Raw genomic sequence first — 27159 nt, 5'->3', positions numbered from 1 at the left:
TTGTTTGTATGGATCAAAATAACTTTTATTTTTTTCTGAAAGAATTTGCCTCAGGTTGACCCGATGCACGTTTTCAGATATTACATGCTGAATCAAGCTAAATTCATCTCTTTCCTTGGAACAAGTAAAAAACTCTGTTATTTTGGTCTCACGTAGTAAGTCACGTTTCAGAGTGCTTTGAAGTTTGAACCAAGTGGAACCAAGTGGATTTTGATATGATATCATCCTCTGCTAGCGTGTGTATTATTCCTGTTTCACGTCTATTCAGGAAAGGATAATCGCCGCTAGAAACTCAATGTGCATGTCTTGGTCTTCCGACAAATGTTTATTGTGAAAAATGTATTCATTTTGCCTACAAGATCTGTATGCACCAACTTAAATACGTCACTTCAGGTATGTTCTTATTGTCGTTTATCAGGGATGAGCTCGATTCCTCCTTTTGTATAGCGACAGCTTTTGGAGCATATCTATTTTCACACTCGGAAAATTTTCACCTCCTAACGTAGAGATGTATCACAGAAGGAGGTGTGAAGGTGAAACTAATGGCGGATATGAATTAATTTTTTATTCAACATAAGTGATTAAGTCGATTAGTCCTCCATGCGAACTGGTTACACTATTCTGGCAAATGATTCACATGCATGTAGTTCATCTTTGTTTGCCTGATATGTGAAGATGATGAATGTCACGATCCACACGCGGTTGGTCATGTTACCGATCAAAGTCGCTTACCACATCGTCCCGATCAAAGTTTCACCATAGCAAACATTCCTATACTTCAAAACTAATGTGATTATGACTTGACATGAAAGTAAATAACCACTTGTCTGCACATCACTGAGATTAATACATAAAAGTTGCACAACAAATCATGTATGCAAAATAGCAGCCAAGGAAATTTAATGTGGTTCTTTCACAACTTAGTGTCCAATAGATGCAAGAGTGGGTGGGTGGTGAAAAAAAGAAAAAGTAAAAAGGATGTTAACGAATAGATGGCAAATCTAAGGTTAGATAAACATTCAACAATTGGGAAAATCTCCTTCAATCTTCCTGAACAGTGCAACATAAAAAGTTACGTAATAATTTTCAAGGAAAGCATTCATGATGATGCATTAAAGACGGTACTATTGCAAACAGATATCTATTCAACAACGGCAACAACAACAATAATAATATCATGGTGTCATATGCTATATGGTAAGTATATATGTATGATAAGAAGTCCAATATCTAATAACTGATGTGAACATGCACCGTTTAAACAAATAATGGATTTGATATCCACATGGACGGTAACATGGTAGACTTCAAATCCACATCCACGATCGAACACAAGAGGCCAGGGATTTTTGGTCCCAACGGGAATGGAAGGGAGATGGATACTGTTCATGACACCAACGTGATGCATATCGTCGATTACCTATCAACTAATCATATTTTACAAAATAAAGAAGTCGTTGCCTAAAAAATTTAATGGATCGAAAAGACTTTGAAGGACAATAATTCTTCTTTGTGCCAATTGCACATGTACCCTCATACAGGGTCACGACACATAAAAGCCATACCTCAATTATTATAGTTAGGGGAAGCAAGAAGCAATTAGGTTCCAAGATGAATATAATACACGACCTAAACCATTACAGTTCAATTAAAGTGAAAGAGGTAATACACGCGTCACGTGTGCCGGAAGTTGATAGAAGTTTCATACCTCTCACAACCTTTGGACTCACTATATTTGGGAGGACTATATTTTTTATTTTTACTTTCTAAAAGATTTTGACAATTTTTTATTTGTAGTATTTATTCTTGTACTTTTTTGTTTGTATTTATTCTATTCAATTTCCAATTTTATGCATCGAGCTAGCCTGGACAGCTTGTCGAACTTGGATTGTATTAATTTCCAGCTACATGGTGCGTGCATACCAGAAATGGACCAGCCTTAGCTCGGTTGGTGAAAGAATATAAAGAGACGTACTTAAAGTTTCGAGGACAGTGTTGTTGACATGATAAAGCTGAACCAATTAAAATAATGTTTAATGGAATCTTATTAGCTTTAGTTTCCCCCCCTCTTTTCTATATATATATATATAACCGTCTCAAGATGTGCCTGCAAATTCCAAATTCACATTACCTGCTAGGGAAACCCCAAAGATGTCGGGGTGTGATGGATATTTGAAGCACAAAGGAAGCATTATACTGTTTATGCCTCAAGTATTTTACCAATTCAAAGTGTCTTTTAAAGTGAGATTACCATAAGTTTTAAAAATAATGAACCGATGCCCCCGAAACCAAACCCATACAACAAATATAGACTTGAAGCGACGCCTTTTTCTAAATGTCAGTGAAAGTCCTTCTTCACCGGCACTTAAGGTCGAACGTTGTTAAAAATAGACTTCCACCGACAGCCAGCCATCAAGCCACGCAGTTTCGAGAGAACCCTTGAACTTTTCTAGATCATATTGCAGTGTCAATATAAACAAATAGAGGCATATGATCACATCATAGCAGAAACACCGATTTCACTGTCATATATATTTTGCCACAAATTCTCGTCGATGATCAACGTGGTTCGTTCTGTCAAAACGTCGTTTCAACATATAATTAGGCAGATTCCAGTTTCTAATGCTTCTCTTCTTAAACAAAAGAAAAGCAATATGCTATGGTTCACTTAAAAGGTTACATTTCCGTGGTAAAATGTTCCTGCAGTCTCAGCATATGCTCATCATACTGAAAACAGCCGCAAGGTTAGATAGTTTGTGTTCTTTTTATTTTTTCTTTTTTTTTTTCTAATAACCAGTAGTAGCAAACATACAAACAAGTGCCTCACCATATTACAACCCATATTGCGATGAGAAATGCTAAATGCTTCCATTCAACTTGTGTCCTTCACATTACATATACAAAGATATTGATAACCGAGCGCCAGCCCACGCACCCACCTCATGGTCCGGAGCCAGGAGCCTGGACGATCCCGGTTCGATCACCACCACCACCACCACCAGCGTCGCCATGATTCACTCGTCTCGTGACGGAACATGCCGCAGTCCACCAGTCGGAACCCAGCTCACGTTCCGCCCTGTTAATCAACTCCGCAGTCACCGCGCCGGTCCGGGGAATGAGGCGGCGGGGTCCTCAGGCTGAGCTGGGCCGCGCGCCCACTGACCCATCTCAGGCGGGACCTCGCTCACCCTCCACACCTTGACCGACTTGTCGAGGCTGCCAGTGTACAGTATCCACCGCCTGTCGCCATCGGACGTGCCCCCGTTCTCCTGGTCGGCCTCGACCGCGATGCACTTCACGGGGCCCCCGTGGCCGTGGAGCACGGACAGGCATGAGTGGACACCGCCGTCCCGCCTCCAGACGCAGATGCTCTTGTCCGCGGAGCCGCTGAAGACGAGGCAGCCCGCAGCAGCCAGGCAGAGCACGGCAAGCTTGTGGGCCTTGAGCACCCCGCCGTGCGACAGCTGCTTCTCCCGATCCCAGAAGTTGATCATCCCGTCGGACGACCCACAGTAGAGGACGGAGTCAGATGGGTTCACCACGAGTGCGGTGACAGCGCATTCCTGGGCAAGCAGCGTGTGGACGAGCACGTGCTTCGAGCTCTTCCCCTGCACCTCCCGCCGCCACGCCTTCACCGTCCCGTCCGCCGAGCCGGTGAACACCAGCCCGTCGAAGGCTGCCACAACCGAGTTGACGGCGTCCTCGTGGGCGCTGATCGACTCCAGGCACTTCGAGTCCGAGACTCGCCAGACCTTCACCGTCCGGTCCCACGACCCGGAGTAAAGAATCCCTTGTTCTTCGCTGATGCTCAGGCAGGACACAGCGTCATGGTGCTTGATCCAGAGCGCGCTTCGGTGGCGCCGGATCTCGACGTAGTTGCTGGGATTGAGTGAACACTTGAGAAGAGCCCTTGTCGTCGGGAGCGTTCCAACCCGCTTGTGCACCCCAGGTTTCTTCGGTGACGCCTGCCAGACACGGATCCGGCCGTCCTGGTGGCCGGTGAAGATCTTCTCACTGGATATTATAATTGCCTTCACCAGCCCACTGTGCGACTTGAACCCACCGTACTCCTCTCGGTTTTTCCACACCCTGATGTTCTTGCTGTCCGAGCCAGTGTACAGCAGGTCGCCCGATGCGGCCAGCGAATAGATATGACCTTCCTCTCGCACCAACGATCCGATGAGCCCGTGGCCGGCCTCGTGGTTATCCTCTTGCGGAAACGGCGCCTGGGTCCAGGGGGGGTCGTAGGAAGCCGTTTGGTTCCAGGGCGACATGACGAAGGGCGAGTTCGTACCGTCGTTGCGGTCGGAGAAGTAGCCGGGGCTGGCGGTGGAGACGCTGCTTCGCCTCGGGTCGAAGTCGTCGTCGTTGGCGTAAGGAGCACCGGGGTCCGAGTGGATCAAGTTGGAGCCCGCGCCTCTAGGTTCGGGTGGGAGTGCCATCCCGGTGGCCTCCTCTCACATTCTTGTTTACATGCACCAGAGAAATGAGAGAAGCCGCAAGGTGGGCCTCCTCTTCTTCTCCTTCTTCTTCCTCCTCTGGTTTTTTCTCTACGTTCAGGGTGCGGGAGAGGGAGATAGATGAGAGGGGAAGTAGGGAAATGGACGGAGAGAAGCCAACCAGCCGGCGAGCGAAGAGGAAGACGTTGCGGGAACCAACGGACGAAACGGGGAGATGGAAATTTGAAAAGGTTACGGTGGGCTGGGCAGCGATGTAGATATAAAACCCAAAAGGAGCGAACGCCACGAAGGATGACGGGTAGCTGCGGTTAGCAAGCCACGTGGCTCGCAGCGCGCCGGAGAGTGCGGCCTGCCGCTGGGCGGAGAGAATGACGGGCTTGCGGTAATCCGGGTCTTCGGCTGAGATGGATCTGATCAGATCTCTGGTGTCTTCTTTCTCGCGACAATGGCCCTTCAAGTTCTAGTAGTTGAGGATTTCCCCTTTATTCTTTTTTTCCCAGAAATAAAATGTCTGCTTTGGGGAGTTCTAATTCTAGGTAACTTAAAATAAGTAAACTTTACATAGTATAAAATCCGCTCTTCCTTCCCAGTCTTAGATCCCTCTCCTCCCAACTATGAATTTTCCATCTACGTGCTTAAAATTTTTTATACTAAAACTGTCTCGCGGATGTGGAAAATTTCTATGATCTTGTTTGGTTGGAGGAATTAACGCCGAGAGCAAGATCTTAAATTTCTTGAAAAGGAATTGTACATTTCATGTCCCATTTATTATTCGTTTATTATCTTAATCATGTTGTTGCTATTATTTTATAGGAACACAGACTATCCCAGTGGCTGCTGAAGTTTTAAATGAACTTTGAAGTAATTGTTATTTTAACATCTATACCCTGAGATTTAATAAAACGTTAACGGCCTATAGTTAATTGTTAGTTTGGCCTCCATTTAGATTATCTTCACGAGACTTATTCCGGACTCAACGGGTGGGTGCAAGACCTGGAATATTGGAACGCATCCATGAATGGCCTTTTTTGGTGATGGACTTGGTTATGGTTCCCTGAAGATTCTCGATCATGGCTTTTATCATTTACTGGGTCCGAGTGCGAAAGATTCTTGCAGATTTTCTCCCGAATCATCGACTCATCCACGAACCTTCTGCTCCTGTCGATAAAGCTCTTAGCAGATGCCAGCTTCTTGGAAGATGGCGGTGGTTTGTGCATTATTGCTAGCAAATGTTGTGTTGGTTCATTAGTTCAGGGTGTCCAAGTTCCCTATACCTTATGTATAATGAAATTATAAAATACATGTCCAGAAGGTTCATGCAGGTTTTCTCAGCTTATTGCCTGATCCACGAATCTTCATCTCATCTTGGTAAGCGAATTATCCGTGTAACAAAACCAATCTCCATAGCGCCATCTGGTACGAAGTATATTGAAGCATGCAAATTCTTGCGCTCGGTATCATATTGAAGCATGTAAACAACTACGGATTGCCTTCAACTGATGAGAAGAGGCGAAAGGAAAGCTCTCGTCTTGACTTTTGAAATTCATAAACAAAACAATCAAATAAAATTCAAGATTGTCAATAACAAATGCAAGAAACAAACTGGACCATTGCATTTTCTAAATGTTTTTTACGCTTGATCAAGAAGGAAAGACAATATCATGGGCATAAAAATCGTTATTTCATCTAAAGCATATATGGTCCAGTTCGCAGAGATATTTGCAGCTCCTTTGTTTCATTCTACTGCATGTTGCCCTCTGCATTAGTCGTGGCTTGCTCGTGTTCTGTTGCATTTTTCTGTCTTTTGGCCTTTCTTGTATCTCCAGAGGAAATTTTATCACCTTAATTATCTTTCTGTCATGTGTCAACATAAGAAGAGAAGGAGAGAGCTGACAAAAAAACAAGTTATCAACAACCATATAAAAACAAAACCAGGAAAGAAAGGAAAATACAAAATTCCAAAAGCATGAGAATGACCAGTCAATAGCAGGAAACAAGCGATGCCAAAGAGAAAGGCAAAGTAAACATCACTCTAGAGCTTGAAGCAAGCAGAATGAAGTTAAGGAAATATGAACATTATATTTGCGACAACCTGATTGTTGTGTTCTTCTCATACCCACAACTACAACATATTAGCTGAAAACGTAAAGTATTTGCATGGAGAATAGCTCCTTTCGTTGCTAAAGAAGCGACGTGAGACCATAGATCTACAAGAACCTGGTTTTTTAACTGCGGCTCCACAGCCAAATTTCAGCTGAAACGGCCTCAAATTTGAAAAACAATAGGTACACTGTATTTCTAATATGAAAAACCGGTTAAACACATCAAGTAGTTTAAGTGGAAAGAAAGTTGCCAGGTTCAACATATTGAGTTTACTTAGATAATTTCGAAACCGAGCAATGTTTATTGCCTCTTAGAAATGCATACACTCGAACGTACTTACTCGCACCATTGAATTTGAGCGGACCACTCTTTTGTCCAGCAGTTCTTGCTGGCAAAAAATGCCTAATACAGAGATTTTGAAACAAGTAGAATAAAATTGCGAGCAAATTAAATTGTGAGCAAATCTAATCTTGTTGGCAAACATGGTTTTGTATAGAGAGAATTCCACGTTATGCCGTCAACATGATAAGAGACGTTCCACATTTTAGTAAGGGGGGTGGAATGTCTGTTATTCGTCGGGTTCAATGCTTAGCTTTTCTCCTCCAGTTTTGACTAGGAAGAAATATTTATTTCAATCGGGAAAATGTCTTTTTTCATATATTTCTAGAAAATGGAGGGATGAAAATGGTAACGTGGTATAAAATAAGGACAAAAATTGTAAACTTTCTTTTCATTTTAACCGTTATTCCGTTTCCCCCCAGCGATCAGGCGGCTGCCAAGAAACCGGGAAAAGCACAGAGCGAGCCTCTCGATTGCGGAGGCGCCATCTTGAATCCTCTACTTCCCGAAACCCTAAGCCTAACCGGATCATTAGCGCTCTGGTAAAAAAAGACAGGAGGAAGCGAAGAAGAAGAAGAAGCACTTTGAATTGCGTACTTGCGTTGCTTGAGTTCCCTTTTTTCCTTCACGATTGGCGCTGCCGAGGGAGCACTTCCTTCTTGCTCCTGTTGGCACGGAAGCTTCTGGTGCAGTAAGCAGTTCATTTAAAAGAGTGAAGATAAAGGCAATCTTCAAGTCGAAGCCCCGAACTCCGGCGGAGATCCTCGTGTTTGCCTAACTACATTCCCAGATGAAGGAGGCGAAGTGGGAAGAAAAGGTCCTCGCCAGTCGCCTCTACCTTAACACCGTTTTTTCATTTGGATTGTTCCCGGGTTGTTTCCTGACGATAAGCGTTGAGTCGTTTGCTTCATTTTCTCGCCTGATGTTCGTTGGGTATACTTCCTCTGGCTTATTTGTGTTTTAGACTAGCAATGTGGAATCCTTGATGTCTCATTTGTTGGTTACGGTGGAGATTTAAGTTAAAAAATAATTCCTGATGGTCGGTCCATTTGTCACTGAAGTAGCGAAGGTTTTTGTTTCTCCATCCACCTTCCTCTTTGAAGAGTCTGTTTGCATCTGAGGGCCCTCTTTACGTCGTCGCTAAAGAAACCTTTGTAGGAGAAGTATCTAACCGGCAAGGCATTTTGACCAATTCTCTTTGCCGTGGGCCCCCTACTGATGGAGTGTTCTTTGAGGTGGTGATGGAGGCAAAAACGATTCATGAAATTGAACGTATGCAGGTCCATGCTTGCGTGCTAGCGCGCGCACTCTCTCTGTTTCTCTCTCTCTCTCTCTCCCTTTCTCTGTGTGTGCGTGTGTGTATATACATGGTTTTACCACACTTTCATTTTTAACGCTGTCACTTATTTTTTACATAGTATATCATATGGACGCGATTTTTACATTCAAAACATTATGAATCCATAAGAGAACGGTATCTTTTTCAAATGTGAAAAATAAGATTGTAAAGACTGTCATAACTTTTTAGCTTCTAAACTCACCTTACATGCTAAGGAAACATGATTTTTATTTTTTACGTTTGATTAAACGTACTGACTACATATGCATAATCATTAAAAAGAAATCCTTAAGATATATATGAGGTGTAGTAAAACCAATCTTTAATTTAATCCCAGAACCATTTACTTTTTTAAATTGCCTGAAATGCCCTTAAAAGAGTATGTGCATAACTTGGACGGTTTTAATATGAGCCGTTGAAGCGAGTGACACACTAGACACATTGTAAAGTTGACAAACTACATAGACATCAAAATATATGTATAGAGAGTACCTGTGCTACTACCAGTGGCAGAGCAACATTAATTTAAGGGTGCACTAGTCCATTACATAGTAAAATAAAAAAAAAAAGTTATGAACTAAATTAACTTGACGTGAAGGAATCAAAGATGTGATACAAGTTCTTTTTCCAATAAAATATTGGAATTTAGATTCTTTCTCTTTTGAGTTGTTGGTATTTGCTTGTTTTATGTATCAAATGGACAATCTTAACCTCTCACTTTAACCTTTCCTCTAATGATCTTTTTATGCGTAGGCCCCATAGGCCTTTTGGAGGGGTCTACTGAAAAGATCATCTTCCAGGTTTTCAAAACTTGTCCTACAGAAGTCTGCAGACAAAGTTTTTGCAAGATGTTAGGCCACCTATAAGTCTGCAAATTCATTTTGTGTGGTTGGATCCTTCCTGATCCAGAGTTAATATAAATTTTGTGAAAGACCCTATCCGAGTACTGAATCTGAAACTCTAGGATTCAAGTTGTGATGTATTGAGCCTATGGCCCTATATCCATAACATATACAGAAGATACTGGATCTAGTGGGAGAAAACCAAGTTTCTTTAACATGCAAGATGTAAGTTTCTTTAACATGCAAGATGTGCAAATGGAACAAATAATTTCTGAACCTGAACATAAACGGGTCATAGTTAAAAGTTATTCAGAATATGGCAATATGCAATTTCAGATGTTTATGAGACTACCAAAAAACATTTTGACTGGGAGCCTGACAATGTCCATGTGATTTCTACCCATGGAAATCAGTAGAATTAACAAGATTTGTAGCATAGTATGTAAACAAGCCATTATTAAAAAATAAATTGCATCCATGTTATAGCATTATTGCTGGACTTTAGTTGTCTGTGCACTTTGCAGATGGCAGATTTAAGTAAGCATATCAAGGAACTGAAGTCCATTTTGTATGGAAATAGTGAATCAGAACCAGGTGCTGAAGCTTGTGCTCAACTGACTCTAAGAGATCTTCAAAGATAATACTCTGCCCTTGTTAATTCTTTGCCTTCCAAAACTCAATTTGGAGGTAAGAAGGTTACAATCTTGTTTATTTTCAAGTCTGTGCATCTGCATACACATTGTTTCCCTTGCATGAGGATCTACGGTTGGCTTTACGTGACCATCCATGCAGTTGTGCAACTGCTTCCCAGCTGAGATTTTCTCTTAGTATTATGAATTGAACACTTGAAGGCTTGAAGCTGATAAGGAAAGCACAGAAAAACTCAGATGATTGTATTGCCTGGCATTGACCGTCGTTCAAATCTCATAGACCCTTTAATTTTTATTTAGTTTGTTGTTGCCATTAAATTAATCAGGTTCGAGGTCTTTCAGGCACCTAAAGATGCAACTCAGGTAGTTGCGAACTTGCAGAGACAGCAAGTTCGTTCAAGGTTGTTTGCATCTGATTACTTGGAAGCAAATGAAGATCTTTTGGATGTTTTAGTACTAGGGAGAGTTCCTTTTGTCACCATTTAGAATTTCTTATATGTTTTCCCCTTTAATTGGCTGTTGTCCCTTATGCTCTTTTGACATTTTACTTGCCATCAAACTTTGCTCCGAATAGTTTCTAGCCTGTCTGTATTTTCTGTGCCTATATATGGATTGTTATTATGGCCTCTAAACCTGCAAGATGGTTTCATTTATATATGAGCCCATGCATTTTCTGTTGCCATGGTATCTGTTGAGACGTCTTCTGTGCAAACAGAAGGTTTGCTAAAAAAGAACATTAAGGTAGCTTAGTGCTTCAATTTTGTTGATAGCATGCTTTCGACTCCCAAAGAGAGAATCCTCAAGCATTTGTGCTTGGCATGATTGAGCATTGTTCCTCAACTTGAAGCAATATTCTAATTTGCATATTTCTCACAATAAAGAATAAACTAAATATGATAGTATGAGGTTGGTATGATTCTCATTTGGTTCAATTTTCATAGTCCAATGAAAATGATTGACGTGTAAATGGTTCTGGAGCAACACTAGGAGCCACTAAATTATTTCTCATGCAATCCAAAATTTCATTTCAGGATGTGACTTAGAATTATATGAATTGGATTGCATAAGATGAAATTAAGTCTTCCTTCTAACATAGGTATACAGATAATGGCAAATTTCACTTATTCCACTATTGAGTGGATGGCTTCATCTGTTAATTTAGCTCTCTCTCTCTCTCTCTTTCTCAACTTTACTGGAAATTCGTTGTTTTGCATAGGTATGAGAACATGAAGATAGCTTTACATTATGGTGCAATCCTGAGGGAGTGTGTACGCCATCAGAGTGTTGCAAGGTATGCACCACAGAATATACATTCATGTTCACTCAGTTCGGTTTTTTTTTTTTTTTGTGGAACACAGATACTAACAAGGTAGTGGCATGAGTGACATTATTGTGACACTCTGTAGTCTTTTCTCTATTCTGTGACTGGTGATAAGCTTGAGAAACAGAAAATAATTTTTTTTTTCAGGTTTATGTTTAAATTATAAGCAGATGCGGGTTTTTAATTTTGTTAATTATTTGGTCAGCTAAAAGGCAGCGTCTTTGTTTTTGGATTCTCTCTGCAGATTATGACGTGATTGATGGGAATTTAATATAAACATCAGATAAGAGTAGCATAAAGTTGTAAACAGTACTGATGATCTGTTTGTCAGGTGGTGTTTTTTGTCAACATAGCATTTCTGCAGGATAAAGTCGTATGGCTTAATGAGTTAACGTACTATTTAGTGGCTCTGAGGGCACCATTTCTTTAGACAATTCATTTAGACCATAGGATTGCTGATAAACGTGAATATAGAAAAGACCAGACAGATCTTATGTGTTGTGGATATTGCAACAAATTTAGCAGTTTACTTGAACTTTCATTTGAGGTTAGCTCTTTGTTGATTCATTTTTGCTTTTCAAAGAGCTCATAGACATTCTACTGCTTCATTAACAGTTAAGAGTTTGATTCTCTAAGTGATGAATGCTCGTCTATTTTCTTGTTTATCAAGAGTAGCCGCATAGACAGGTGAATGTGCTGCCTGATGGACCCTGGCAACTCATGGGGATATTGAGAGATTTTCTTTTCTTGCCCCGTTGATGTGCTATGACATGGCTACTAGCATGGATTCGCCAAACATTAGAATGTGATTTACCGCCAAAATGATGCAAAGTAGTCACAGCTATTATTCAGTACTTCCTGGGGCTGGAAACTTTGCTTCCCTGCACATGTACTAATGTTATTTTGTTTTCAGTTGTGGGGCATTCTGATATCCTTTTAAATGATGATTCTGGACCTTATGGAAGTCCATGGACAGGGAGAACATTATTTTTAAATGGAATGAAAAGGTTCCTAAATTGGCTTGTAACTGTGAAAAGCTTGACATGTGGAAATGAAATTTTGTTGCAAAAATTTTTTCTTTCATATAGTAAAAAAATATGAATAAATACTAGCATGGATTTGCTTCAGAAAAGTGAAAATTTCATTGAATGCAAAGAGAGCATGGGACATCCATTCAGCAACTTTGTATTAGCTCATACCATCACCAATTAAGCATAGTAATTTTTAAGTTTTAACTTGATTATTCAATTGGTGCAGTTGATTTGAATATTGTTACATAATTCTTTAGCAAACTTGTGTATCGTTACCTTGGAAATCTGCAGCTTTTTGCAAGTAAATTTTGGTATTATCTTTATCGAAAGAAGCAGTCATGTTTGACCTACTGATTGGCAGCTCTTTTTGATTCCCATGCTGCAATTTCATGCGTCAAAGCATAGAAAATTAAAATTTATGAATCAAACTTTCCTTGTGTCTGATATTTCCTTTTCATCTGTTTGTTACATTTTTGCAATCCTTGTATATGGAGATTGAGGAGTGGAGAGAACGTAGAGTGGATAGAGGCAAAAGTAGATAGATTCCTGGCATACTTTTGAATTTTCAGTCAACTCAATTTAACAAAATTTAGAATGAAAATGAGAATTGGTCACTTTCTGAAAAAATAAAGAATTTCCTGGGAAATCCTACTAGGTCAACTTGTAATGATGTAATCCTCCATTTTAGTTTGATTTAACTGAGGGTTCAGTGTCAGTAAGAAACTGCCAAAGAAAAAAAAATTTGTCTTTTGGGTCTTTTTAAGATTGGTGGAAAATAAAAAAATTGGATAAGATATTTATATTCTTGTATGATTCCAATGCCAGTGTTGTTCCTCGTTGTTGTCTGAAAAAGTGTTATATGTTTGCTCCTGATTCTACATTTGCATATTTCGGTACGTCAAGTTTTAAACTGCAATTTAGTTATCGATAAAAGGAAAGCTGGTTCAACTTTTGGGAAGAGTATTTTATTTGCTGTTGCTTTTGAAGTACAGTCTCAGTTTTTTGACTTCTTTTTCTTGTGTCATAGGTATGTTTTGGAATCTGAACACACGAAGAAGTTTTTCAGTTACATACAGCTCCCGAACTTTGACATAGCGTCTGATTTTTCAGCTGCATTTAAGGTTGAATGGAAATAAGAAATTGTTGTTTCTTTTTATTATAGAACTGATTTGACAATATTACAAAATATACATCACAATACGTGAGGACCTGATTAATGTGTTTTATGCTTTGCTTGTTGCCTTATTGTTGACTCCAGTACTAGAAACTCAGGTTTGGGATAATGCAGCAATAACTTTCTTCAAACAAAATCTTAATAATGACTGCTGTTTTTGTAAAATGGCACCCAGTAACAGACAAAACCATCAACAGTCCCATTTCTCGGCTCTGAATGATGACTGCTTTTTTGCCGCTCAGTTGGTTTGCAGGCGGAGGATATAGGGGTTCTTAACAATTTCAGAAAAGAGCGTGGTAATGTTGATTCGCTTGGGCATGAATGAGCAACGGAATAATTCTGAGGCCATTTCATCAGAAACAGGGTCGGTCCTGATTTTTTCCCTAGATAACTTCCCCTTGTGAAAAATTACAATTACATGGTTTTTTATTTTCAAATGCATGCAAGAATTTCCTAAATTCAACATATGAACACGAAGAAGAACTCATGTGAGGAAATCACCGCAAGCAATGTGTGGTCATTTTATTCTTTAAGCAGAAATAACAGCCAGTTTGATAGGAGGGAAAGGAAGTGATTAAACAATTTCTCTTTTATTTGGTTGGCTAATCCCTCTTTTATTTGGTTGGCTAATTAGAAAGGAGGGAGAAGGAGAGAAACAAAGCGTGTTTGGCTACAAGGGGAGGAAAAGGAAAGAGAGAGATTGTATAGTGTAAATATCTTCCTTTTCAAATCGGACGGATTGAGAAGGAAAAAAAAGAAAGATAAGTAGAAGAGTTTTTTTGTTCCCACACTACCCCTCTTTTCATTCCATTCTTTTCCTTTTCATTTATTGTGTTATTTAGTCTTTCATTTTCTTTACATCCAAACAAATTTTTTAATCAACTCTTTCATTTTCTTTTCATTCCCTTCCCCTTTATTTTCCTTTGCTTTCCTTCCCTTTCCCTCCAACCAACAATAATAAATAATAAGCATAACTCGGGTCCGTTCCGACCCCAAACTCGGGTCGGAGGCGGTGTGAGCCGTCGGGTCCGTTCCGACCCCAAACTCGGGTCGGAGGCGGTATGAGCCGTTGGGTCCAGCTTTCTGTAACAAACCCCTTTAAAATGCCCGCCTGCCTTCCACCGCACGCAGTTAGAAATGGCTTCACTTCATCTATTCTCCTTCCTCTTCGTAGCTCTTCGCCTTTGTCCCCAGGCCAGCGAACTGGTCGTGGGGCTCTTCTCTTTTGTCCCCAAGTCAGTGAACTGATCGTCGGGCGATTCGAAGCCTGAATATCTTTCGCCTAAGTCATTGTAAGGATGTTCCTGCGAGAGGCCATCAGGGCCAGGGTGGCATCGTTCCTGCGGCCATTGACAGAAGAAGAACCAAGGTTTGAACTCGAATTAGGGCTCCTGCGTTCCCGTGCCACCGCTCGGGACCTCTTTCTCAAGCCTTCGTCGCTGAACTCCCTTCTTGATGAACCCTCTGCTTTGTGTTTCGAATCGATAAGGATCGGTGAAGTTGTCGTCTATTTCTCGCTGTGGTCGTCTCCTCTTCTCAAAATCGAGGCCCGCGGGATTCGTTTTGATTTGAAGTTCAGGTTTCTTGTCGCGTTCTTGGCTTGCTTCTTTTTCGTGCTTTCTTGTTCGGATGAAGTGTCGGTAATTTACTTACTCTTTTCCTGTTAACTTTGGCACCTGGTGGAACTCAAGGGGCAGCGATCGGATACGGAGATCGGGTAGCTTGTCGGAGGAGACGAAGAAGGAAAAGATTGAACGGCTTGATCCGGAGGTGCGTGAGAACTTGAATTTGGTGTATATTTTCGGTATCTGCATGGTATCAAGGTTGGAGCATCCCGCTTCGTCTGCTAAGATATCAACTAAATATCTTGTATGATCTTGATTTATTAGTGTGATCGGAATCAATCAAGACACGTATGCGCTGGTCGTGGGTATTTTCTGTTCAATAGGTCTGCCCCTTTATCGAAGCAAAATATCAACTCTAGGAATCATTATGACGCGTTGCTGTGTGATTACGGGAAGAGAGATACGACAACTTTTAGCATGGTTTTCTCCCTGCTGTTTTCCTCTGCGTGTGGCTGAGACGTGGGTGGTTGGGAATTTCTTTCCGTTCGTTCTTGAAATACTCTAGTTGTTTAAATTTTTTCTATAGTTTTTGTAGGTCATTATGCCGTTATATGGATCTTGATTGCTTTATTCTCCATGTTTGCTTAGTTTTTTTTTTTTTTATGCCAGATATTTCTTTCGTTATGCTTTCTTTGGTTCACCCCGTGACTTCATGTTTTAGCTGACAGTTCATGGGTCAAGTTCGTTATCTATTTTTCTTTGTCAATATTATTCATGTGCACTTGTCCTTCTACTTAATCTTGATTGAACAATGACATGGAGATGCCTCTCTTCATTCATCGTGCCTTTCTTTTTCCTAGTTCAATAAAAGTGAAGCTTGGAACCTGATAAGAACTGCAAAATGCAGGGAATTTCATTGCATAATGCCCTTGAGAATATCTTGAAAGCAAGGATACCTGGAAGCAGCATTATGGATTCGCTGACCGCTGTAATTCTTGGGAATTGCCAAGTATGGCTTAAGGATATAGATTTCCAGATGCAGATTCCCTTTTATTATGGAGGATCTGCACAGATTGGTTCTTCAAATAAACTCTATTTGCTTTACGTAAATCTTGGTGAATTCAATGCAAATGAGCAGGTTGCTGGGTGTTATGAGCTCTTGAAAGGCATTTTTGAAGTGATTATCATGGGTAGAGATGTGGCACATTTGGTTTTCAGCTTCAAAGATTTGAATGTGAAGTTGAAACAAAGTGATGAAAATTGTCCAACTAGTAGTATTTTGTTCATGAGGAGTCTGTTGCTATCCGTTAGGATGAAAAAGCTGCAGCCTTTAGAGTTTGAAATAGATGTCCCGGAAGTAGATATGGAGCTTTCACATAGAGACCTTTTTGTCATTGTTCTTCTTCATGCAATGTTAAATACCGAGAACAGCATGATCACATCCTCAGATTATAATTTGCTTCTAGTTGAAGAAGTTAAGGGTACTAGAAGTGGTAAGATGTTGTGGAGGGAGGCTGCTTGCCAAATGCATAATCTGCTTCCAAGTTTCCGCCTTTGGCGATTGGTCAATTTAGTTTTAGTATGGTGTCAATATGTAAAAGTTTATGAGTCATTGCTTAAGCAAGTAGGATATCCTTCTGTGGACCTTTTCTCTACAGTTAGATCAAGATTATCCAAGGATGCAAGGTTTTCTAATCACATCAAGCATTTGTGGAAGGAAGCAACTGAAACAGAAAATGGATTGCCGGCAGAAGGTGTTGCACTTGCAAGGCGTGTTGCACGTCATAGATTAACTGTTTCTTCTCATGTTGCTTCAGAGTTGTCAGATGATGAGCGGACTTCTTTTCCATCATTTGCTTTGATATTTTTTCCAGCCTTACTGAAAGGAATTGGCTTGATGGTTCACTTCTTTATCAGCATGTTGCATAAAGTGATTCATGCTTTTTACTGCCTTTATAGACTTGTGTGGAGGGGTATCTTGCAGTGGAATACAGAAAATGAAGAGCAGGACTTGTTACCAGAGGATTCTATCCACGCCATTAACAAGCCTGGATTGGTTGAGGGTAACCAATATATTCTTTTCACCATTTCCAAATTTGTGGTTAATATAATACCAGGAGATTTGCCACATGTCAATGACGGTGAAAGCTTGGCAAAGCCTTTTCCAATGGATTTATTAGCATTGTGTGTAGTGTTTAATCAATTATACCTAGATTTTGCAGCAGATGACAATATGCACCAGTTAACATTTGCTTGTGGGGAACTTGTATCCCATTCTTATTCTTTATCAAGAGTACATGGGGGGTTGGGTGCTCCAACTGAAAAAGTTGACCGTGTTAAGAGATATGGAACAGAGGAGCATAGCCCAAAGACAATTTTGTCAAGTTCCCCTGCTGTGCAAATTTCTCTTGTGGAATTGGATTCTCAGGGCTCTTTTAGTTCTGATTTCAATGGATTTCTGAGAGGCCATATCAATGAGATGTACTTGGAATGGCAGAGCAGCTATGGTTTCTCGAAGTTAAAGGATGTTTCCACTTTGGCAAAGCCATTCTTCCTTTGTAGGTTAAAAAACTATATTATCAATCCATGCTGTAGTGGTCCGAACTTTGGTCTTTTGAAACTGGGATTATCAATGGGTAAATTAACCTGTAAGTTGAATATTTCACTCTTTATGGGGATTTATTTCCAGATCATACAGGTAGCTGAACATGCTTTTTATACTGGAAAGGCTTCAAGCTGTGGTGCTATCTCAAACTCAAAGACTTTTCACAACAGAGAGCTGCAAACTGATGTTGATTCTGTCCAGGATTTTTATGCTGATAAAGTGAAGATGAAAATATCTAGGATTGTCTTCCTTAAACAAGTAGTCATAGGGGCAGCTATAGTTGGTCCTAGGATACAAGTATCACTTCCAGCTGGAGACTCCCCCATCTCTGGAAAACATGGGTTCATACATGGCACCCCTAGAGACCTTGAATGCGTCACTATTGCACTTGATTTAAAAGACATTTATTCTGCTGTTTGGTCAGTATCAGATTCTGTTTCAACAGCGCCAGAAAAAGAAGACAATGGGAGTGGAACGTGTCCATACAAGTGGTTGAAAAAACCCCCAGTAGTGCATATTCCTGAAGCAGATACAGATGAAAGTTTTATTGTTCAAGGGCAGCTTGGGCATAATCTTTTTTTGAAGTTGGAAGGCCTATCCTTATTGCTGGAGTCCATTATGGACAATCAGCAACAGAACATCCTGAAGCCTGTTTCACTGACCCTGGAATCTTCATACTGCAGGTTGGTGATCTTAAATTTATCTCATAAAGCCATGATGGTGTTAAGTGTCCCTTGTTTTATAAATTATATATCTTTCTAGATTCATAGTTAGAAATATGGTTGGTGGGTTTTGTCAGCTAGGTTTTTCTAAGGTATTAATCAAAAATTTCTTGTCTGGAAAACCGTGAGAATGTAAATATAAAAACATATGCAAATGGTAAAAATTCATGAATTTATGAGTTCTATACAATCGGGAAAATGTTGTGAAAATATTATCACGCTACTGTGAAACTTTTATTTTGGCAATAAATTGAAAACTTGCATCATTTCCCGATATATATTTTTTTAAAATATTTTGGTGATAAAAACTTAACAAATTGAAAATGCCAGAAACATTTGCAATTATATCCTAGAATGGTGATCTACGAGATTTCAGGCTGTCATAGATTATGTGTTAAACAAGGGAAAAAGGGACGTCCAGTGATTGCATAAGTGTCTTTTTTGTTTTGCTATTGTCATCTTTTTTATCCCTGCAGAGAACCTGGCTACTCTTTTGTGTGCTCCTTTATTGTTGATGAACATGTACACATATCTCTTTGTTGTCCATTGTTTTAGAGGATTTATCTAGATGTATGTAAATGCTTATTCTATGTCAGTTATATTTTGAGAGCATGGATGTGGATTTTCTACTTTTTCCTATGTTTTGAGCTTACAGAAAGTTTCTGGATTGCAGGAAATACCTTCATTCTCTAGCAACAGTTGTAACTGTTCTGTCAATGACTCTTGTTGGCAGGGCAACTGATCTAACAATTTCCTTATGCATGGATGAGTTAGAAGAAGTGTTTCAGGTATATTGCTGCACCTGCACTTTGTGTTTGTGATTTAATGCATATCTTCTTGAACGTTTCCATGTGGGGATGCTGAAATCATGCAAAGCTTCTCATTATAATGACTCTTGAATCTTGGGTCTACTACTGATTTGAAATGCCATCATTGTAGAGATTAAAGTTGTAAACTACTTCTTGCCTGCTAATGCTAGTGATGCATTAACGAACAGCAAATTGGTTGTCCTTTTTTATGATGAAAAATATGCACAAAAAAGAGTTTTTATTAATGGACTATAGATTTCATTGCATCATTGTGTATAACAACTAAGTAAATGTATGTGCCTTTTATTGAGTGTCCTTGATGGACATCGTGCATAAAAGTAGTTTATTTTGTTCATGATATAGCAAGTGAACAATTTGTTGAGATGAAATACATAAGCAGAAGAAAATGTCAAATGCGAGTCTATGTTTCAAAGTACTATGTGTCCTGCTGTTGGGGCTTAAACAAAAGAAAATTCTGTTAGCAAGTTTTGATGTAAGCATGCAACAAATTGGAATGCCTTTCTTTTTGGGATGATGTAGTTCAAGACTTCAAGTGCGTATGAGATGCTTGCAGACTACATTGTGCAGGGGCTTTTATGCCAATATGGAGGGTATTGGACCTTCAAATGCTCTTCTGTGATAGAGTTGAAAAAAGACATTAAGCTATTGTTATGAAATATGAACTTTAATGTCCATTTGCATGAGGGCATCATCTATAAACATGAAAATGTCCCTTGAATCCATTAACATTGGAAACAAAATCTGGAAAAGTAAGTCAATTCTAAGGGTGCTGTTTGGAAAATTTCGTTCTCAATATTTGAAGTGTTTTTCTAGATCAAAGTTTAAGTTTGTTGTTACTATAATTGTTATTATTACTGTATCTCATACATCTGGTGGAAAGTTCTTCATAATTTCATCTAATTTTTTTTCTGTGTTAGATCATTCTATGTAGCCATTGATGATGGAAAAGGTTTTGACTTTCAGAATAATCTGCGACACTCAAATCATTTGGGATTAATCAGAATCTGCTGTTCCAAAAGGTCTATAAAAAGAACCAAGTTGAGTAATTTTCAGAAACATGCCCAACTATAAAAACAGCCTAAACTGCGAATAATATTTTGTCAACAATCAGAAGTATTTTTTCATCATTGCTAAAAGAACATCTAATTAATCTAATATGTTGATAAAGAATGTCTGACAAGTTTTATTATAGTTAAATATGCATTACTAATGTTTGGTATAGCTATAAAAGCAGATGGTAAAAAATATGTATGAGCTATGAAATTAACTTATTGTGAGGATTTTGGTAATTTTAGATCATTAGTTCAATTTAGATTAGCGAAAAGTGACAACCCATGTTAAATAATGCGTTCCTTGATTACGAATGCAAAAAAGTTAGGTTGTACTTTTGAAGATTTTCCTTACAGTAACATAAGAGAATTTCATACTATTGAAGATTTTCTTGGATCATATTCTGGGCTTCTATTGTTGCATGCAGCTCAACAAGATCTTCTACTGGATGATTTTCTTGTTGCAGGTACTTGGAAGCAGTCTTAATGCTGTTTCTCATATTTCTTCTGCACATACTTTTTCCCATAGAGATGATCTTCCTCATGGTATTACAACTTCTCAGGGCATGTGGGCCACACAGTCTAAATGTGCTGCAGTCGATTCTCAACAATGTTTTGATTCCTTTATCATTGATGGCACACAATTTGTTATGGACATAAACCTTGAGTTTCGGCCACTTGATATCATTCTAAACAACTACAGGAATCTTGTTGGGCACACCTCAGTTGCTGCATCAGCGACTGGACCAAGTAAAAAGATGCTAGCTTTTCCAAATACAGGAGCTGAATTCTGCATTAAGAAGTCTAGCTTAAACTTTTTCTGGGAGGAACGGGTTTCAGTCAGTTTTCTTCTTGAACTAGCTGGAATTCGTTCTCTCATATTTGGCAGTAAGTCTGAAAGTCCAGGTGAAGTGCTAATGCAAAATGAACCTTCTGATGATTCTGATGTGTTGTGTGAATTAAGCCTCCCTAGCTGCAGTTTTTCTTTACAATCAGGAGTAAATGGCCATGCTGTACCCTCTGGACAGGATGCTGACGGAAATGTTGTCTCCTCAAGAAGGTTGAGTTGCAATGACTTAGATACTCTGCAGAACCCTCATTTCCTATATTCAGACAACCACCACCCAATAGATGGATCTTATGGTTCTAACTTGAATCCAGATTCTTCTTCGAAGTTTAGTTGGTTGTCTTCTTCCACGTCTTGGCTTTTAATTCATGTTCAACTTAGCAAGATTTTGATAGTGGAGAATTCTGCGAAGATTGTAGATATGGTTAAAGATGGGCGTCATTTTGACATGAATAACATTGAAGCTGTAGTTGCTGTTAGTAAAGAGTGTCGTGCAATTAGTTCAGAAATCCAGGTTTCCACTTGAACGTGGCTAATTGTATCTTTGACATTTCTAGCTGATTGGTTCTTTTTTTAAAAAAATAAAAAATAAAAAAATATGCATATCATTGCTTTTTCTTGAATCTCAGTGGCTGAATTATCATGGTTGTTTAATTTCATACCTAATGTCTAGGCGTAGATGGCCATTATCCTATGTTTTTAGTTTTGCGTTATGATTTTAACTACTGCAGCATGGATAGGTTGCAATTAGATAACTGAAAACCTTCTAGCAAATTTATTGCCTATTTCTGTTACAGTACATTCTATCAAAGCCTAATAATAATCAACTCTAAACTCTACTCTGATTTTGCCTTATGAATTTCGTTCATGATACCACTTTAAACTATAGTTCAAAAGTTGGGTAATGTGAAAATTTCAAATTTCTTCTTTCAGACAATTTTTTTTAACAGTTTTTCTCATTTGCTTGGTTTATCTTTCATTTCCTATCTTGTTTGAAACTTATTCAACCTGGCATCATTGCTGTCATCAATTAAACTGGATTCTTGTTCTATGTTAAAATTCGTAGATATTCTTGCCCTAGATAACCCACAGCTTAATGGAGAGTAACATCTATATTACAAGTCTGCATGTGATAAGTATTAAATGAATGTGCAAGGAATAGGTTTAGGTTCTGAACTTTGATGGTTGACTTACATCAATGCGAAGGTAACATTATAATTTGACATATTTTTAGTTATGTTACATAGATGAGGGCAGTATTTCTCAAAAAATTGAGGATGCAGGTGGGATATGCACACATACACACACAAGGATACTAGACCTTGACTATTGCTGAGGCTCCGATGCTGACAATCCTGACATGTCTTAGTCTCTCTCTCTCTCTCTTTTCTTTTCTCATTGGATACAATTTAATAGGGTGGAGTTGAGGAGAGGCATAGACTAAAAAGAAAGGATTTAGGAGAAGTCTGGATCTCATTTCCTCACATGTGCACACACAGACAAAATATATGTCAAAAGGCAAAAGATATAAATTTTCTGTGGGACTAAATATAATGAATCAGTGAGTTTATGACTCATGTGACAACAGCTAGCTTGGGTGCAAGTGAGTCTGATGTGCACATATGTAAGTTGATGGCACTTGTTGTCGTTGCGTACTGAATTTTGGCGAGTTGGTACAGCACCCACACCTGCACCAACAACCAGTGTGTATGCAACATGTGGTGCACAGCCCACTAATGGGTCCATGTTATGTAGCCTTTTAGTTGGTAATTTGTCAGTTAGGATTAGTATATCTGACAACTCATCTATATGGTAATATGGACGACCTGGAACAGGAAGTGTCCCAATAAACTCTGAAATTCTGCATGTAATGGGTTTCAATTTCACTGTAACATTTTTAACTTAAAAGCTGATAGCAATATTTAGCATTTTCGCATCTGGGGAATCATGTTGCGTCTTCCTCCTTTTCCATGTGAAGACAGAACTTTTCCAAAGTACTTCACTTGGAGTATACGGGATTGAGATGCTGGAGCTTGACAAAGCTGAAGAGGAAGCCTTTAGCTCCTTAAAATTTTAATGTACCAGCATCTGCACTTCAAAAGTAATCCCATGGACTTGGCTAGTCTATGACAACCTCAGAACAATTAATGGGTAAATCAAGAGTTAATAGATGTTGGTGATATCCTAATCCTAGATCACAGATCAATCCAGCCAAGCTGTTTACCACTGATCTCTTCATGTTTTCCAATTAACATGCGGCCTTTGCGCACTTTCTAGTCTAGAGGCCTGTTTTAATTTTTTAACTATTGTTCTTCATAACTGTTAAAACTTTCCATCTTTATATATTTAAGTTAAATGTTAAAAGGTATTCCAAAATTTAATTTTGCATTATTGTGGTTGTTCATGTTGTCCAGCTGAACTTTTGTCATAATTTTGTGTATTATAAGTTTCTACAAGTTTCTAGCTTGTCCTTTGTCTAAGATGCTTGAATAAGAGCCTAATATAATAATATTGGTTATGTTCAACCAGGGTGGCCTTTTCCTTCTTGAAACCAAGTCTTTGGTTGTTTATGCTTCGAGCTTACAGGCATACACGACGTTCTTTTCAAGACTTTTATCTTATTTTCCATTTTCATCAGAAGTCTCAGATCCAAAGTCCTCTCCAAGAATGAAAACTTCCAAGTATCTGAACCCAGGTGTAAGCATGGAACTGCAGCTTAACAGGGAGGGCACAGACTATGATTCTTCTCGTGCACCATCATCAGATAGGCTTACTACCTTGTTAGAAGTTGGATGGAAATCTCTGAAGGTTTTAACTGTACGGCTATCACAGGTTTCCATAAAATTTATCTTAATGGATGCGTGTGGTATGTTGGAATTCATTTTTCATTCGGAATTTCTTTTGAGTCAAATACTTGTTATTTATTAATTCAAAGTATTCTTTTGCTTCTCCTGCAGTGGGAATTCGTGAGCTTGATATAGAAACCAACTTCTTGTTTAAATATGAAAAGAACTCTAGAAGGAACTTCTTCTTTGACCTTTCTAGGTTTGCCATTCTTGGCCTGCATTGGGGTAGAACCAACAACTGTAAGGAACTGGGAGTTCAAGCTCCTCGATTTCGCTCCAGCATCTTGAGTAATGCTGAAACTACTGTTGGTTCAGGACAACCTCCTCATGTTTTTCAAGTCCCTGGAACCAACTCTTCTGGCAGTCAAGCTCCTGGGAAGAAATTGTTGGATAATGGTGAAGGTTTTGGCTTTTACAGTTTAATCTGTCAAAATTTAATCTTGAAATGTGTGACTGCTTCTGTTATGATCGACAAAGAATTGCCTGGGACTATGAGTGGTTCTGCAACACCAAAGGATGGGTGGGGTGGTAGTGTTTCAGTTTCTGGTGTTGATTTGAAGATGGCAATTCCTGAAATTCAGGTGAAGAGAGTGTAACTCAAGCAACTTTACATATTCTAGGTACATCATTAATAGGTCTTTCTCTATGTACACCACTGACGAACAAAATCGGCAACATTTGGTGAAAGTATTTGTGGTAAATTTGTTCCTAAAGCGACATGCATGATTTTATTTGCAAAATGCAAAGGTTTAAAGATGTCATATTCCATCTTCTAGGAATTACACTTCCATCATACTTCAGAACTATTGTTCAAAGTGTATTCGTAAGGAACTAGCATATTTTTAAGATAACAAGGTGAAACTATCTCATTTTCTTTATAGAAATAGTTGTAATCTCGAATTAGTGACATACTCATTAAGATGCATGAAATATGACAACGATTGGCTATGCACTCCTTACGCATGTGAACAAATTTTTTAGTTTTTTAGATTGTTATTCTAATGTTTCTCCTTCTTCTTTTTGTCATTTTAGATGCTTCTGTCTCTGATTGAGGACCTATGCAATGTTTCTTCATACGATTCAAGTGAAATCTCCAAGGAAGAGGTTAAGGTCATAACTCAGGGTGGAAGTGGTAGTCTAGAAGATACAATTTCCAATGGTAATTGGTTGCTGAGCATCTCCATTTTTATAGTTTGATTATATAATTAGTTTTCTTATTTGTTCTAATCTCTTAATGCAAGAAAAGTCATAGCTGATGGCTGATTTTGGCAGGAGTAGTTGTTGCAGTCAAAGACCTTGACCAGCACGTGTACTTAGCAGTTGAACTTGTAGAGAATAATCATCATTTAGTTGGAGCAGCCCACTATTCTCTTGTTGGGGAAAGGGCTCTTTTTAGGGTATGTCTACCTCTGCTAAATATGTCTTTGGTGTTTTGCTTGCTAGGTAATTGATCAGAGGGAAAACAAATTGTAGGGTGTGGTGTGCGGGTGCAGGATACAACAAATTTCAGAAAACATGGGTGTGGATGCGGCGAGGGTGTCTATACATATAATACGAAGTCACATCTTAAATTCCAAAATTTGTAGCATTCTATTTCTTCCATGTAAGATACATACTCAGGAGTGATTTCAGATTTTACAATCTTACTCACAACATAAGCAGGCATAAAACAAGCAGCTGTTATATATCTAGTATTATAAATTTGTATAAATATACAGCATATATTACATATAACATATATTAGACTGATTAGCAAAGATATATATATATATATATATATATATATATATATATATATATATATAACATATGCAGTTAATACATATAAGAAAACATGTTCCCAGATTAAGAAAACTTATAAACAGTACCAACATATATGACTATGACATACACAATATATAAAGTTATAGCAACATGTAATATCTACTACTAAACTACAACAATATGCAGTAAAATACTAAAAAGTAAAAACAGTATAACAGATGCGGCAAAACAGAGAAAACTGAAAAACAGAAGCATCATTTTTCAGAAAAAAAATCGAAAAGGGGACAAAAATGACCTTGATGGGGTTTGACCGCACCGAGTTCATGTTGACCGCACCCACCCACACCTGAGCATCGACTCGGGTTTTTTTTGCTGTTTTGGTGAGTTCATGTGACATAGAATTTGATTTGATATGGTCAAATGTTAAAGTGGCAGTTGCCGCAATATTGATGCTTTGAATTAATATCTATAACTGCTTGTGGTCTTCCAAGTTCAAGCACTCTCGGGTACAAGAAAGCATAATTGAAGCTTTAAACTTATTAGGTCTTGAATTTGAATTAGTGGAAAGTGATACAATTTAGTGGTATCTTTTGTTAGTAGCCAGAATCATATCTTCCTGTGTTCAATCAGGCATGGGTACATGCTTGATTTTGATATTCTGTAATGTATTTATGAAACCTTTTGTTCAACATGTTAATGGGACTTTCTTTATGTCCTTCCTGTCTGGCCATACTTTCTTAATCTCAGGGATTACTTTTTCCAATTCATTATTTAGGTACAGTGTTGCAGTCAGAGGAAGGGTTTCTCATCAGTTTCCTGCTTTTCCTTGATATCCCTGTATGCAAAGAATGACAAGGGGGAGCCCTTGCGTGTGAATTTCAAACAAAGATCCAACCTTGTTGATATATCTGGTACTGATGATAAGGGTGGGGCACTTTGGCAAGCTATTCCATATAGGCCTGCCAGTTATGAGGGAAATGATGAACTTGAAACATACAACCATTTTATGGAGAAAGCTTTCTTCCTTTTGAACTGCAAGAGCGACTTGGGTGTGGCTTTTGTGGATCGGCTTCCGGTGTTTGTAAAGAAGCCTGGTAGCCTTTTTAAAATGAAAATTCTTTCTACTTCTCCTAGGGTTGGGGGCATCAATTTAAATGAGGCTTCTAGCAGCAACTTGGGTAATACATCTGACACGAATATTCAGAGGAATGTTTCACAGGATATCAATGCTCGTCATGTGAATATCTTGATTGAGAGGGTTTGTCTGACCATTCTTCATGAAGTTTCAGATGCAAATGACAACCTTCCACTCCTTCGCGTTTCCATTAATAATATCCAATGTGTTATACAAGTTTTATATTCTAAGACCAGGCTAATAACAAATTTCAGAACCATGATGGAGAACTATGATTGTTCAAGTAGCACCTGGTAAAACTGACACCTAAGTTGGTTATGCTTACATAGAGATTGCAAGCAAAAATTCCCCCTCATTAAGTGTGAGTTTTAAAAAACTGCAGGAGGGAGGTTGTTTCACCTTTTGAGATTTGCATGTTCTGTCGATTCACTACCAACTTAGAGGCTGGAAAGAACAGGGTTCCTTTTCATTTTCATTGTAGCATCCCAAAGGTAATGCTTGTTATGTAAGAAAATTGGTCTTCCTATGGAAATGTAC

The 27159-nt window shown here is 38.9% G+C and overlaps 2 protein-coding genes and 1 long non-coding RNA gene across 9 annotated transcripts in view; 2 read left to right on the top strand and 1 right to left on the bottom strand.

The window, feature by feature from the left end:
- Positions 1-2764: 2764 nt before the first annotated feature.
- On the bottom strand, positions 2765-4938 carry LOC116250925 (protein JINGUBANG-like). Its single transcript, XM_031624919.1, has one exon. It carries the CDS (start codon positions 4440-4442, stop codon positions 3096-3098), a length of 1347 nt encoding a protein of 448 aa, XP_031480779.1. The 5' UTR covers positions 4443-4938; the 3' UTR covers positions 2765-3095.
- Positions 4939-7345: 2407 nt separating this feature from the next.
- On the top strand, positions 7346-12026 carry LOC116251092 (uncharacterized). Its single transcript, XR_004171603.1, has 3 exons — positions 7346-7719; positions 9608-9770; positions 10950-12026. It is a non-coding gene; the product is annotated as an uncharacterized LOC116251092 (long non-coding RNA).
- A 2214-nt stretch (positions 12027-14240) lies between these two features.
- Positions 14241-27159, top strand: part of LOC116250167 (uncharacterized) — a 34720-nt gene continuing 21801 nt past the window's right edge. The window contains exons 1-11 of one of the 7 annotated variants that reach the window (XM_031623634.2): positions 14241-14838; positions 14951-15029; positions 15732-18112; positions 18825-18939; positions 20498-21391; positions 23407-23743; positions 23835-24304; positions 24756-24882; positions 24996-25120; positions 26263-26915; positions 27005-27113. In XM_031623634.2, the coding sequence (XP_031479494.1) occupies positions 14558-14838; positions 14951-15029; positions 15732-18112; positions 18825-18939; positions 20498-21391; positions 23407-23743; positions 23835-24304; positions 24756-24882; positions 24996-25120; positions 26263-26915; positions 27005-27113 (5571 nt within the window). In that variant the 5' untranslated portion in view covers positions 14241-14557. The remainder of the gene's footprint in view (positions 14839-14950; positions 15030-15731; positions 18113-18824; positions 18940-20497; positions 21392-23406; positions 23744-23834; positions 24305-24755; positions 24883-24995; positions 25121-26262; positions 26916-27004; positions 27114-27159) is intronic. The other 6 variants (XM_031623632.2, XM_031623631.2, XM_031623630.2 and 3 more) reach the window with 6 other exon arrangements.

Source organism: Nymphaea colorata, chromosome 3, assembly GCF_008831285.2.
Source record: "Nymphaea colorata isolate Beijing-Zhang1983 chromosome 3, ASM883128v2, whole genome shotgun sequence".
Taxonomy (NCBI): domain Eukaryota; kingdom Viridiplantae; phylum Streptophyta; class Magnoliopsida; order Nymphaeales; family Nymphaeaceae; genus Nymphaea; species Nymphaea colorata.
Note: the sequence above shows the minus strand (reverse complement) of the source record. Positions and strands in the feature narration are given on the sequence as shown.